Genomic DNA, 14,688 nt, shown 5'->3' with positions numbered 1-14,688 from the left:
CCCTGGTCGTGACAATAAAATGCCTAATGGTACTCATATTACTTGGCCAAGGTATAAGTCCAAGGTTCAAGTCATGGGGGAGGCGTTCACAAGGTGAAAAAAAGACCACAAAGCGAAGCAAAGCCATGAGGGTCTGAAGGAGGCATGGCCAGAAGGACCGATAGTGGACAATACCTTGGACGTGTTCGATGCGTGGGGAAAGCCCTTGAGCCCGAAGGTGGCGAGATAGAGGATAGCCCCCGATCGTGATAGAAAGTATCACATAACAGTACAATGCAGCCATCGATTTTGGATAAATATATATCTATAAATATTTGCAGCGTCAACACAATCCACCTATAAAATTATTAATAGTACAAATCTAACGCATCAAAAAGGAGCAATTGTAAAGCAACAAAACACGATATCAAGAGACTAACACCATTAAGAACAACATCAAATATGAGAACACCAAACATCATGAAAATACCGAACATATCAATGAAAAAGTAAGTGTATTAACCCATCGGGCTGCATGATTAGTTTGGCACTTTTTTTATTGCTATTTATCCGCATAAAATACCATGATTCAGAAACCACAACTACTATCGGATTTTGCTACCCTATGACAACAATGCACCGAGCAACATAATTCGATGATAGTTGAGGGCCGATCGTGTCACCTGAAAACAGAGTTAGCAAAAACAATACTCATATGAGCCTTGTTAACATAAAACAATCCATAAATGTTTCATGAAGCTCAGTCCCAAAATAAATGCTTACATATCGGCCGGAACAAACAGATAGCATGGCCGAAAAAACAATGCTTAATCTTTAGGCAAAATACAAACCATGAACGTTTAATGTTACTCAGTGTCAACAATACAGGGAAAAACTAATTGCCCCTCATATGAACATACCAACAACAAATACTCACTGTTCAGCCGAAACTGTAAGATGAAAATAGAATCAGCAAACATAAGTGAACATATAATTCACGTTAATCGATTGCAACCACAGACATACCAAATCAATGACCTTACCGAAGACTTAATAAACACAAATTGGTATGGAACACGTTGGCCATTGTATGGACACGTCAACTTTTTTTCCTGTAACCTGAAAATGAAATCAACAAAATCAATGAATTCACATTTTATGTCGATCGATCGACAGAAGAGACACAGTGAATCAATGACGCTACCAAAAAAATAATAAACACGAATCCTTATTTCCTTGAAAACAAACATAACAAAATGTAATTGATCTTCATGTTAACATTGTTAAGGAACAATTATCCATTTGTATAAAAACTAGTACCTAAAAACGGAAACAACAAAAGTTAATTAATCTTTATAGTAAAATTATCAAGGAACACACTTACAGTTTGGAAGGAATAACACAATCAATCATTCAAATAAATTGGCCGAACAAAAACAATCATTCAATCTAACAATAACCGTTAAAATAGTTGGGAGACATACTTACAGTTTCGCATTCAAATAGTTAGAAGATATACTTACAGTTCAGAAGAACAAATCAAAATAACAACTCATTTGACAGTGTCAATCGGACATCCTGCCTTTATTCCATGCCAATTCATGAATCTTTGACCTATAAACAACAACAAAAACATATATAAATAAAAACACCATCGATCAAAATGCACATGAAGAATAGACATATTATTTTCACAAACTAAAATAACCTATAAACAATTAACAAAAGACCAGACGTATTGTTGACACCGACGAACAAATTATGATGATACACAACTGAATATGTACCCCTTTTATAACCCCTTATTTTGACCTTCTGAATACCAACACAATTAAATAAGAAGAAAATTTTCCAATGTCAATAAAATGCACCTATATAATTATAGATAACAATCCTAAACAAATATCATTAAACCACAATTAGTAATAGCAATCCAATACACCTGTATATTTGTTATTAATGCACATTTTTGGAATGCCAATGCAATGCACCTGTATTATTATGACTATTATTAATTATTAATACAGATCCTCTTATTTTAATTAATTAATAATTATAGATGGAGCAATAAATACCAATCCAACGTGTCAAGCTAAAGCAATTTGATTGGCTTGTCAATCCAATGTGTCAAATGGAGCAATTCTAGAGCTTTCAAAATGTGCCACATAACAACCAATATATATAGTAAAACCTCTCTATAGTGATATTCTATATAGGAATAAACCCTACATAATCATAAAAAATTCTAATCCCAATTTAGGATAGTTATAAATACGAATAAACTATACATTGTAATAAGTTATAATTTTTCTAATTTCCATCTTAAGGAAAATTACCTCCATATAATAATAATTATCAGTTAAAGCATACACGATTTGTTGCTCATTTGGATGATCGAGGAACATTACTATCCATTCGATTAGTGTAGTGAAATTGTCGAATTTAATCACTCAATTTTGCAATAACTCTTTTATTTTTCTCCCACTTCATTTGTAACTTGCAATTCATCAAAATCGGCGGTCTTAATTTTGCAATGCTTAAAACCATTGATAATTGTTTATGGCTTCACATCAATTGACCATGTATCAACTGCATTTACAGTTTCATTAATGACACTTATCTTTGCTGGTTCCAAGACACAATCTTCTATCCATTTCAAAAGTAGGCAAGTGAAGCGCTGAATTGAAATTCTAATACTACTAAAATATAAATTGAAATCTTAATGCTATAATTTTTATAACTACACCTCCATTAAGTTATAATTTTTTATAATAATAAAATTAGTTAGTTCCACCGTTATAACTGTCGAGAGGTTTTACGATATATATAGGAAGAAAAGTCTTGAAGAGAAAGCAATGGCTCGGACCATCTCCTACATAACCGGGTCTCAGCTTCTCTCTTTGAAACCCCGCCCAAATATCGCCGTCATCGATGTCAGGTACAATCACGCTTTTTGCAAGACGAATTTAAGTTGCTAAGATTCCTTATTTAATTTGTTGATGATATTTTTATGAAGAGACGATGAGAGGAGTTACGATGGGCATATAACTGGGTCTCTGCACTATGCGAGCGGCAATTTCACTGATAACATCTCAAATTTAATTCAAGAGGTCAAGGGCAAAGATACCCTTGTTTTCCATTGCGCTTTAAGCCAGGTCTTTCTGCTTTTCCCTTTAATTTTGAACCCCTTGTATATTTTCAGATATTAATTATTAGTGGAATTTGATTTTTTTTTTTTCTTCTAATTTTCTGCTCCTTCTGTTGATCTAGTTGGCTATAATGATGTATGTATTTGTTCTCTCGATGCAATGTTATGTTTACTGTATTTATTGATTAGATTTAAAGTTCTGCTGGGTTGAATTTCACTAATAAGAAAAATAAAATAAAAAAAACATTTTGGTTGAAAGATGTATTCAGTGAACCCAAAAAAGCAAAAGTGCGTCGACGCAAACCAATGTGAATAATTTTAGGTTTGTTCTCATTTGCTGTTACAGATTTAGATCAAAGACTGGATTGGAAGTTTTATTGGGTGACCTTCTGTACTGTACACTATCTGTGTTTATGAAGCATAGAATTATTTAAATTAATCATTTAAGCATGGAGCTAATTTTTCTTCTGTATCAAAATATCAGTACGTTTCTCTTCATTAAGTTATTACCTAGTGAGACTTTACTTATCACAAATGAGATGAGCACATTGGTGATTTACCATACACGAGACAAGTATAAGTGAGGGTTTTTTTTGGTTAATAAAAATACATTCATATTTGAAGTTAAGAGTCTGACCATCATTCATTCATTGTAATAATCACCAAGTCCTCTTACATGTACCTATATGTCGACACACATAAGTGAAGACTTCTTAGTCCTAAAGGTTCCCTAAGGACACTTCTCAAAGTATAGAACACATAACATTAAAATACAACATCTGGTTCCACACATAATATAGGTTGCTTATTAAGCATGCAACAAATTTAAGTATCCTAAAGACACACAAATAATATGCACATGGAAAAATCATATTCCTACATACACTTCATAATTAAACAATAAAGCATAACACATGACCATGCTAAAAACAAATTCAGATATCAAATGTTCATAATTATGGCATATAAGCATATATACATCAAAAGAAGTATTCAAATTTCATAAGAAAACATGTGTTTATATTTATTATGATTCTAATAAAGGTTCGATTTACTTACCTCTTGATACTCCAACAGCAAACTCAAGTGGCATCTAAGCCTAGAAAACTTGTTAAGAGATCAACTGTCCGCCAACTTTGAGTACCCACATAATTTGACTATTATGATCTCTTAATCCACTATAATTATTTTTCAAAATCAAGTCGAAATACTAAAGAAATGTATGTATTATGTTGTAAACTATAAATAACTCAAAATTTCCTTGGAATCTTTTTGAACTAATTTAAAAGTAGTAGATTTAAAAAATATATATATTCACGTCTGTACTGCTCAAACTATGGTATTGCTCTGCTGTCTTGGAGACCTTAGTTATGAACTGCCATGGCTCCTTGCTAATGAGTAGTGTCTTCTTCGAAGAGCTGCTCCTTTGTGCTTGGAATATTGTTTGTGGTTCGAAGTACGGTCGGACTTTGGGTTTGGAGGCCGATGCTTGAGCTGTTATGAGAGTCTTATTTTGGTGCATATGCATGCTTTTCTGTTAATAGCGTCTCCTATCCTTCTGTTATTTGAATCACTAGATCTTCTACATTTTCAATTGTTAGTCTGAGGATTGGATTTTTTTGTTGTGAACTAGAGTCATTGCTTTGAACGTTTTGGGAATTAGTTATACAATAGAACATATTTTTTCAACTCAAATACCTCTGTCAAACTTGCTTATGCATCTGGTGAGGAAAACTTGCCCACTGTCACTTCAGGTAATCTACCATGCTAGCAAGCTAGGTAGTGCTTATATAGCATTGTTTATCCTGTTTGAGTAAAGCATCCAGTGAGCCTAACAAAAGTTTTACGAGCAATGATTCACTGGTGCTCTGCGAGCTCTTGTTTTCCTTTTAGAAGTGGCACCCTTATGAATGGTATGTGATAGGGGTTATTGAACGATGCCATACTAGAAGGAGATTTTTCGTCTTTTAGGTCAGTCATCTTATTGGGTTTGTAGAGTGCAATCTCCTTCTAAATTGGATTGCAAAGTCATTTTTTTTAAAACTTAAGTCTATGATTTCTCAAATTCCCATCTTGCAACACATCCTCAACTTCTCCAGTTAGCAAGATGCTTGATCAAGAGCCTTTGAAAACTTGCAAAACTAAATCATGATTCTTTACGAGGTCCTGAGCTTTAGTGCTCCAAAATTATGATTGATCTTCATTTACACACTTCTTCCTTAAATAACAGTTCTTCTTTTATTGTTCTCTAACCCCATTCTCCTCCTCTCCGCATGGTCTTGATCTATTTTCCCATAAACCATGTATATAGCAGTTATGTGTTAGCATAAGTGGCTTGAGGCTTAACAAAAAGAAGTGTGACGTATACCTTAGTTATTAATGCTATAATTTTTTAACTTAAGAAATCTTGTGTTGGATTTCTCTCTGTTTAACCTCTTTTTCCGTGTTCTCATATTTTTCCTTCTTGTTTCTTTTCAAAGACAAACTAAGATAGTTTTTTTGAATGGTTGCATGTTAAAAATGTTGTGGATGACTTTGTAGGTTCGCGGACCAACTTGTGCGAGGAGGTTGGCTAATTATCTGGATGAAAAGGTAGTAGATGCTGGAATCAAGAACATTTTCGTTCTTGAACGTGGTTTCAATGGTTGGGAAGCTTCTGGTAAACCTGTTTGTCGCTGCACTGATGTCCCTTGCAAGGGGGAGAGTTCAAAATGATAATTTGACACAAAACCATATTGTTATTTGATGACATCTATCATAATCTATACACGCTTATCACTTAACAGAATGTATTTTTGAGTTTCGACAATGCTATTTACTACCGGATCCTTTAGAATGTGTTTATATGTTTGTGATTTCGATTCTGCGTGTTTTTGGGCCTACTTCATGGGTTATGAAGATGATGCCGCCATTTCAGAGTCAAAACTGCTTAAACATTCAAGAACATATTTCTGATGTTCTACCACACTTGAACTCTTCTAATCGATCCTAATGGTCATGCGCCATTCTGACGACTGTCGGCTACCGTCTGATGGTGGTGGTCGGCTGTCAGCAGTCGGTTGGGTGGGTGAAGGTGTTTTTATTAATTTATAAACTTTTCGGAAAATGTTTTCAAAAAATGTATTAAACACATTATCATAATCTTATTTTATTTGATTAAATCTTATCTTATCTTATCTTATCTTATTTAAAATAAAATAATGTATCAAACAGCCTTAGATTTCTGAAAAATATTTAGAGAAATCTGTTCTTTTTAATCAGCAAATTCAATTTAATTACTCTAATCTAAACTGTTCAATATACAATTTCAAGTTATATGATTAAATTAATATGGTTCTTACACTTTAAATCTAAATCAACTAAAATTATAGAAAATGCCGCTCATTAATCATGTAAATTTAATAATTGAATCAAATGAGGAAAAATGCAATACAGCAAAATTTAATTTAAATGAGTAGACACACTTAATTTGATATCAAATAATTCGTGAAATTATAACAAAATGAGAAAACTTTTAATTCCAAAAATAAGTAGGACCTTAATTTTTATTTTGAAAATTTATACAAAATTTCAGGTACAATTTTTATCGAATTTCAGAAAATATTTTTATGATAATTTCAGGAAAGTAAAAGTGTAAAACTACAATAATATAATTAATTTGAAGAAAGCCTTGGATTGCCCACCAAACCAAACCAAACGCGCGAGCTCTTGTTTCTTCCAACACGAAGGTACTCTCTCCTCTCTCTAATCTTTGGATTTACAAACCCTTCCAATGTTTTGAGTTTTGGATATTTTCTGAATGCCTTGTGCTGTGAGTTAAATTTCAAATTTATGTTTTTGTTAATTGTTCCTTAATGAAGGTTGTTGCCTTTTTTTTTTGAGGTTGTTTATGTGAGGATTAGATATGTTCAGCTGTTCCAAGTATTCATGTTTTCGTCTCTAAACAAAAAACTCAAATTCACAATGAATACGTGTTGCTTTCAAAGGAATTTCTCAGTTGCTTTGCCGCCTTTACTTCCTGTTCAACTACCATCTCAAAGGTATCAGCCATCCCATTTTCTATGTTATTTTTGTAATCCATCTATATTTTGGCGCTTCATAACATTTGGGTTATTGGCATTTTATGATATTTTGTTTCTATTTGAAGATATTTGTGTTTAAAGCTTTGCAATCTGCGTCGATAATGATTTCTTTTTTCTTTTTCGTTTACTTTTTCTTTTTCGGTCTTCAGGGAAACCCACTTTTGGTATATTGTACCTGAGGAGGTGAAGAGTACATCTCTTTTAAATCAGTATTTAGAAATTCTCTCACCAAGAGAGAAGGAAAATGTTTATCGAATGCGTGGAGACCAGCACAAGAAAAGTGCCCTGCTAGCTCGTGCCTTAGTTCGCACTACTATTGCCAGATGTAGGTACTTGATGTTTCTATTGAAACTCTCCTCTTCATTTTTCCATTACATTTATTGTTGGACACCGAGATTAGAGCGGACGATATGTAGTTAAACTTGATGTTCTTGTTCTATATGGATACTGTGTTGGCACTAGATTTGTAGGGAAATTTTTCTTATGAATCATGATATCAATAATTTATATATGATTGACATGCATATTGCTTATTCAGAAGCATATTACACGTAAATATATGTTAGTGCACTGTAGTTGCTCTAAGTTTTCAAAAGTTATAGAGGCATGTGATGAAGAAAGTTTGAGTTGAAACGTTAGAATATGAAACAATTTGATATTTTTGGATATGTTGACACTTTCCATCCAAATGGAAACACCATAGAATCTCATCACTCAGAAGAAAGCTAACGCTTACTAAAAACAAAGTCTAGCTTACTAGCTTACTACTATTAGAAAATAAAGACGTTCAAATAAATGGTTGGAAGATGTTAGAATATCAAGCTTTATCACTCAGTTAGTTAATCACTGTACAAGGTGCTACAATAGTGTTTTTTGGTGATTGCAATAGTCTGATTTGGATCATCATTTGTTAATCACTTCAGCCATAAGCTTTGATACCAAGTTTGAGAACTTAAATGAATTAAGAAATAATTTTCTTAAGAAACAAACAGAAAATCAGAAGAAGAATCTGGAATTTTGATAAGAAAAAATTCAAGGAATTAGTTGTAACACTCTTTATGTTTGTCTAAAAGGATCAGTAGTCTTATAAAAGTTTAATAAGAAAAAATTCCAGACTCTTCTCTTGATTTTCTCTCTGGTTTTTGGTTTGTTTCTTAAGATCTTTCTCAATTCATTTGAATTTTCAATCTTGGTATCAAAGCTTATGGTTGAAATAATTGACAATAATCAAGCTCAAAGGGCTTCTAATGATCCAAACCAACAAAGCTATTGGAATTGGAGGAAGAACCTGTAATTTTGAGGCCTTAAAATTGCTTTGATCAAGCTTAATTTATTGGCATAGCAAAGCTAGAGGTTTTGAATACAATAGTGTTTTTGCTGATTGCAACAGTCTAATTTTGGATCACCAAAAGCTCGTTGAGATTGGTTGTTGTTAATCACTTCAACCATAAGATCTGATATCAAGTTTGAAAACTTGAAAATTGAGAATGATTTTTCTTAAGAAACTAACGGAAAGCCAAAAGATTAATCTGAAATTTTTTCTTGTTAAATTTTTATGAGACTACTGCTCTTTTTATACAACCAATGGAGTGTATATAAATAATTTTTAGATCACACAAACTGTAAGTAAGACCTTTTAACTATGAATGCAGACCAAGCAGCTTTTACATGTTAGCAAACTCCTCCAAATGCACCGTTGACTTGTTAATAGCAGAAGCTTATTTTACAACAACTAACTGAGCTGCAGAGCTTGATGTTGTAACATCCCCTCTCAAGCTTTGCCAACTTGGAATCACATTTAGCTTATTTCTTAAGTACTCAAAATGGTCTATTGTAAGTGCCTTTGTAAACACATTAGCCACTAGATCTTTTGAAGGATCATATCTAACTTGAAGTTCCTGATTTGCAGCCATATCCCTAATGAAATGTACATCTAATTCTATGTGTTTTGTTTTTCCACGATGAACTGGATTATAAGCAAGAGCTGTTGTTCCCTGATTGTTGCACCACACAATAGGTACAACAACCATTTTCACATGAAGCTCACTAAGCCATGATGAAATCCAAGTCACCTTTGCATCAAACTGAGCCAAGGATACCCAGGGGCCTTGTGTTCAGGTCGCGGGAGAGGCAATTACTAGGTTTACCACCACACCTCACAAAAAAAAAAAAGGAAAAATTTGAGCCAAGGACCGATATTCACTTTTGTGCTTGACCTGGCCGCTGATTTTTGCTTTCTAGAAACCCAGGACACCTGATTTCCTCCTAAAAACACACAATTCCTACTGGCAAACTTTCTATCCTCTTGATCATAGGCCCAATCAACAACTGAAAACCCTATAACATCAAGTCTTCCTGTTGTGCTGAAATTTAAGCATTAGGTAATAGTTCCTTTAAGGTACCTAAGGACCTTTTTTTCAGTTTGCTAATGTAGATCAATAGGCTACTGCAAAAACTGACTCAACCGATTTACTGCAAAGGAGATCTCAGGTCTTGTAATGGTAGCGTATGGCAATGCTCCAATTACACTCCTGTATACAGTGGGGTCATAAATTGACTGCCTTCTGACTTTGGTCAATTTTTGACTTGTGACCATTGGATTGGAGCAAGGTTTGGATTGCTTAAGCCTTGTTCTTTTCAGCATGTCCTGTATATACTTTGTTTGTGATAAATGCAGGCCTTTGCTATCCCTGAAAATTTCAATACCTTAGAAATAGCCAAGCATCCCAACCCCTTCAAGACAATTTTTCGGTTGAAATCTCTTATTACTTGAGAGATAAGGTTAGTACAATTTCCTGTAATTAACATGTCATCTACATACACAAGTAGAATGAAAATTTGTTCCCCTCTGGGAAAGACAAATAATGATGTGTCAGCCTTAGAATTACTGAATCCCCACAGGACTACACCATCCCTGAGTTCTGAAACCAGGCCCTAGGGGCCTGATTAAGTGCATACAAAACTTTTTCAAGCTTACAGACATGAGTTGGACAGCCTTTATTTTCAAACCCCTCAGACTGCCTCATGAATACATCTTCTGTCAAGGAGCCATTCAGAAAAGAATCTTATTTTTAAATGTGTATATATGATGTAGATACTGCTTTGAATAATAGAATATTTTGTATGGTGAGCATTAAGCAATACTTTTTACTACTAGATCAGACACATTGTCAAGTAAGTCCAAGAAATTTGAAGTTCCGGAAGAACATCTATGGGAAGCCTGAGGTCAGTTCTATTTTGGACGGCTTAGCTATCCACTATCTGCTTTTTGTTGAGCTTGCTTTTCCTTCTAATTTGTATTTTTTAAGGGTATTTTGTTTTCTTGATACATTTATTCTTTTATTTTTATTTCGTGAGAGAATAGGTAGACTGGTGCCCACTGCCATTGCATTTTAATATCTCGCACACTTCTTCTCTAGTAGCCTGTGGAGTGACTCTGGATGTACCAGTAAGTATCCCCTTCTTTTGGGGCTGCAGAGATCAGCTCCTAATGTGATGGCTAAATATGCTTACTGAATAAATAAATAATGTATTGGGAACGCAATTTAAACTTTGCTGTTTATGCTTCTGATTGTAGATTGGTATTGATGTAGAAGAGAAGCAACGAAGGGCTAATAGCAATATTTCAGCTTTTGCAAAACGGTACTTTTCGCCTGAGGAAGTGAAACTTTTAACTGCAATATCAGACCCTGAAATTCAGCGTCAGGAGTTTATCAAGTTATGGACTCTCAAGGTAAGCAACATTTTCTGAACTACTAAAAAGTGAAAAGCATTTCATGGTCAGGTCATAAAATTCAGAGTATCCAAATGCAATTTATGCTTTTCTTTGCTTTTCATAAAAGATGGATTTCCTTTGCAGGAGGCTTATGTGAAAGCACTGGGAAGGGGTTTCTCAGCTGCACCCTTCAAGACCTTTACCCTTGGGTCTAGGATTGCAATTATAGGAGGGTCTCATCTTTCAGAGACTTTAGATTCTGAGGTTTGTACCAAATTTCTAGTGAGTGTCAAATGTAGCATGTGAATGATATGCATGTGATAAAAAGTCTACCAGTTCACATGGGCATATTGAGGTAACAATGACCTATTTTCAGTTGGCCTCCAAAACTGAAGTTGATTAATTTTACGTTCATATCAAGTTCTGCTTGGTATTAACAATATTATAATGTCAAAAAAGGTGGTCATAGTAAGAAGGGAATATAAAAAATGAAGTTGAATAAGGTGTCTTACCTTACGTATATTTCTAAATTTGACTTTCATGGATGTCAAACTCGAGCCAGATTATAAATCTGTGTATTTATCATTGTGTGTGTGTCTGTGCATATCATTTTAAAATGTTCAGATAAATTTAAACAATCGCCATAAAACTAGAAAAACTTTAGTTTACTGGAGACAAGCTTGACATAGAGGTTAGAATATTCGAATCCTAGGCATCTAAAGCACATTGTTTTTTTAACAATCCTGAAAGCAGTCCTGATTGCTTGCTTAAATATTGTAATGTCTTATTTTCTTTTTTAATCAATTTTTATCAACTTCAATTGCTAAATATTAAATGATGTGGAAATGAGGAAGCAATCTAACTATCAATGATGGGGGAACTTATATCTATTAAACAGTTGGATCTTATCTGTAGTATTTCCCCATTTAACAATATGTGACTATGTGGTTCTTTCGTTTGCAATAATTGTTTGAGCTAATTACAGTACTGAACATTTTGAGTGCTGATCACAAATTCACAATTCATTTTCTTAATCATGCTTTCAGGCATCTGAAATTGTCGTTGAATCTTCTGATGACCCTGAGAATCTCACAAGCAATTGGCAATTCGCGCTCTTGGACTTGGCCGGTTCTCATTATGCTGCCATTTGTGTGGAAAAGGACAAATCCACTGAAGGTGTAATTCAAATTCTTATGTAATTAAGTTAAGATAAATGTAAATGCATACATTGTTAAAATTTCTGTCCTCCATTGGCAGTTAAGGCGAGTGTCCCAATCAAATTAAGGGTGTGGAAAACTATCCCTTTTGTTGAAGATGAACGCGTTTCTGGAACCGGTGCAGTTGTAGCCATCGGGGGCTTGATCAAACCACCTGTGAATATCTGTACAAGACTCCAGATTTTCCGTTTGTATCAGTGTATTCAGCAATTGGTGGAAGGAAAATTTGCAGTAGACATTTGTAATCATTTATAGTGGTCTAGAGATTGGATCCGGCCGTCGCACTAGGAATTTCAGTTATTTTAGGGAACAAACAATCACTGCATAAAACAAATTGAAATCAAAATAAAACATGACGAAAAGTTAAAATAAAACAGAATAGTTGGAATAAAATTCCCAAGGACCCAACGCTTCACAAACCAAATAGCAATTTGAAAAAAAAAAAAAAAAAAACAAAGAAAAAAAAAAGAGGATTAATACTTAGGGGTGGCACAGAATAGTTGGAATAAAATTTCCCCAAGGACCCCAACGCTTCAAAGCCAAATAGAAATTAAAAAAAAAAAAGAGGATTAATACTTAGAGGTGGCAGGTTCGTGTACCCGCCGAAATCCTAAGGAACTAGACCCGAAACCAGCTGGTTCCTGAGATTTGGAACCAGAACTGGAACCTTAAAAACAGGTTCCGGTTCTGATTTCGGATAATTGGGAAAATCATAATACACCCATATTAGTTACAAAAATAACAAATAAGCCCTTTGAAAAAAATATATACACCTTGCAATATGTTTACAATTACAAATTTTACTGTCATCTCAGGCCAAATAAGTAATTAAGTTAATTTTTCCATTATGAAGGGGAGCGTTGATCAGGAAGAGTTTGAAGGGATTATTGTATTGAATATATGTGTATAACACTTTTTTTCCCTTGACCAGGTTTTGTCCCACTAAGTTTTCCTGGCAAGGTTTTTAATGAGGTAGTATGAAGTACTTTCAACACCACTTTACAATTATATTATAAAATTGTATTTCTTTACTTATGTTTTTTTGGTCTTACTAGGGCTTTTTTTTTTTCTTTAAAGTAAGGTTAAATGCAATTATTAGTAAATGGTGGATATCCAAGGGGGACTGTTGTAAGTGGAAGGGTAGATATCCAAGAGGAGGGGGGTGTGTTGTAAGTGGTGAACTTTCAACAATTGACACATGGCCTATGCAAGTTCACTTGAAGACACATGCATGGACTATGATTTGTTAATGGATAATTGGTCTTTATGGGAGGTGGGTCAGTGAGAAAATGCTATAAATGTGCCCATTTCATTCATTTTGTACACAAACTTAATTGAGAGAAAGTTAATAAAAACCTCTCATTTTAGCCCTCTTTATTATTTCAGTCCCTATTAGTTTATTTTATTGCAATTACACAATTAAGATTACAACAAAAGAATAATTTTCACTACTTCTAGTTGTTAGTGTCATTAACCCATAACTTTAACAAATAGTATTTTATTCATTTATGTTATGCCTAAAAATAAGGGCTGAAATGTGATGACGTCATCAAGCACTAATCAGAATCCAGCAAACCATTCTACCATCCAAAGCTTGACACGTATCCAAAGGCAAAAGGAATATAGCTGTCAGAAACCCAAGTCACCTCAAAAATTTGTGCCTGAGTGAATTCAGTTCACACACCTGTCCAAGTCCTATTTAATTTAAGGATATACATGAGAGTTTTCAACGAATGGGAAGGCAGGAAGGATCTTCACGATGTCAGACCACTTGCAAATTGTAATCATTACCTTGAGCAAAACAAGTATAAATAGGCAGCTTCCCCTCATAAAACAGAGGTTAGAAACACATGAATTTTCACAAAGAAAATAAAAAAGACACATTACTAGAAAGAAACCGACTTAACATTCTCTTAGAACACAAACACTTGTAGCCACAGATTGCGACCTCTTGTAACCTTGTGTAACGATAGGAAAGTAACATTTATATAAACAACCACAGTGGATGTAAGTTTCGCTTTAAGCATCTGAACCACTATAAAAAAAATTGTCACCTTTACTTAACGTATTTGCATGCTACTGTTATCATAGTACTTCACCCATTCACTATAATCTGTCCACGTGTGACTTCTTGGCATTTTACACGTGCGAAGTCACTGGTGTCAAAATCCAAGCATCAACAGTTTGGCACTAGAAGGAGGGAAAGATTCACATCAGCTCTCTATCCAATAAACTCAGTTTCGACAATTGACAAGTCAGTTTCCTTTTCAAAATCACCAACAAATCGACATGGCTTGTGGTTTTGAAAATGAGCATCCTAGTAGATTAGCCGCAAACAACAATGAGGAGATTCCCTACAATTAGGGGGAAACTCCTCCCGAAGGAGTTCCCCACAACATGGTGGGAAACATTCCCTCCACCTCCCAAATGGATCCTGCTCTAACTGTTACTTGGGAAACTTTGATAACACTCTCTAAACGATGTCTCAATGGCTAGAATGTTTGGACAGAGTGGTACCACCGAGTTCGGACAGGGTGATACCACTGA

The 14,688-nt window shown here is 34.3% G+C and overlaps 2 protein-coding genes across 2 annotated transcripts; both read left to right on the top strand.

Annotated features, from left to right (window-relative positions):
• Nucleotides 1-2,792: 2,792 nt before the first annotated feature.
• On the top strand, nucleotides 2,793-5,941 carry LOC116140216 (dual specificity phosphatase Cdc25-like). Its single transcript, XM_031425850.1, has 3 exons — nucleotides 2,793-2,917; nucleotides 2,996-3,134; nucleotides 5,669-5,941. Exons 1-3 carry the CDS (start codon nucleotides 2,835-2,837, stop codon nucleotides 5,840-5,842), a joined length of 396 nt encoding a protein of 131 aa, XP_031281710.1. The 5' UTR covers nucleotides 2,793-2,834; the 3' UTR covers nucleotides 5,843-5,941.
• Nucleotides 5,942-6,726: 785 nt separating this feature from the next.
• LOC116140188 (L-aminoadipate-semialdehyde dehydrogenase-phosphopantetheinyl transferase-like) lies at nucleotides 6,727-12,396 on the top strand. The gene is made up of 9 exons (XM_031425819.1): nucleotides 6,727-6,855; nucleotides 7,010-7,167; nucleotides 7,359-7,534; nucleotides 10,367-10,434; nucleotides 10,574-10,657; nucleotides 10,787-10,942; nucleotides 11,069-11,188; nucleotides 11,971-12,100; nucleotides 12,182-12,396. The coding sequence occupies exons 2-9, from the start codon at nucleotides 7,055-7,057 to the stop codon at nucleotides 12,394-12,396; spliced, it is 1,062 nt and encodes a 353-aa protein (XP_031281679.1). The 5' UTR covers nucleotides 6,727-6,855; nucleotides 7,010-7,054.
• The last annotated feature ends 2,292 nt before the right edge of the window (nucleotides 12,397-14,688 follow it).

Source organism: Pistacia vera, unplaced genomic scaffold (assembly GCF_008641045.1).
Source record: "Pistacia vera cultivar Batoury unplaced genomic scaffold, PisVer_v2 Contig365, whole genome shotgun sequence".
Taxonomy (NCBI): domain Eukaryota; kingdom Viridiplantae; phylum Streptophyta; class Magnoliopsida; order Sapindales; family Anacardiaceae; genus Pistacia; species Pistacia vera.
The sequence above is the reverse complement of the archived record's forward strand: the minus strand, read 5'-3'. Positions and strand labels throughout refer to the sequence as shown.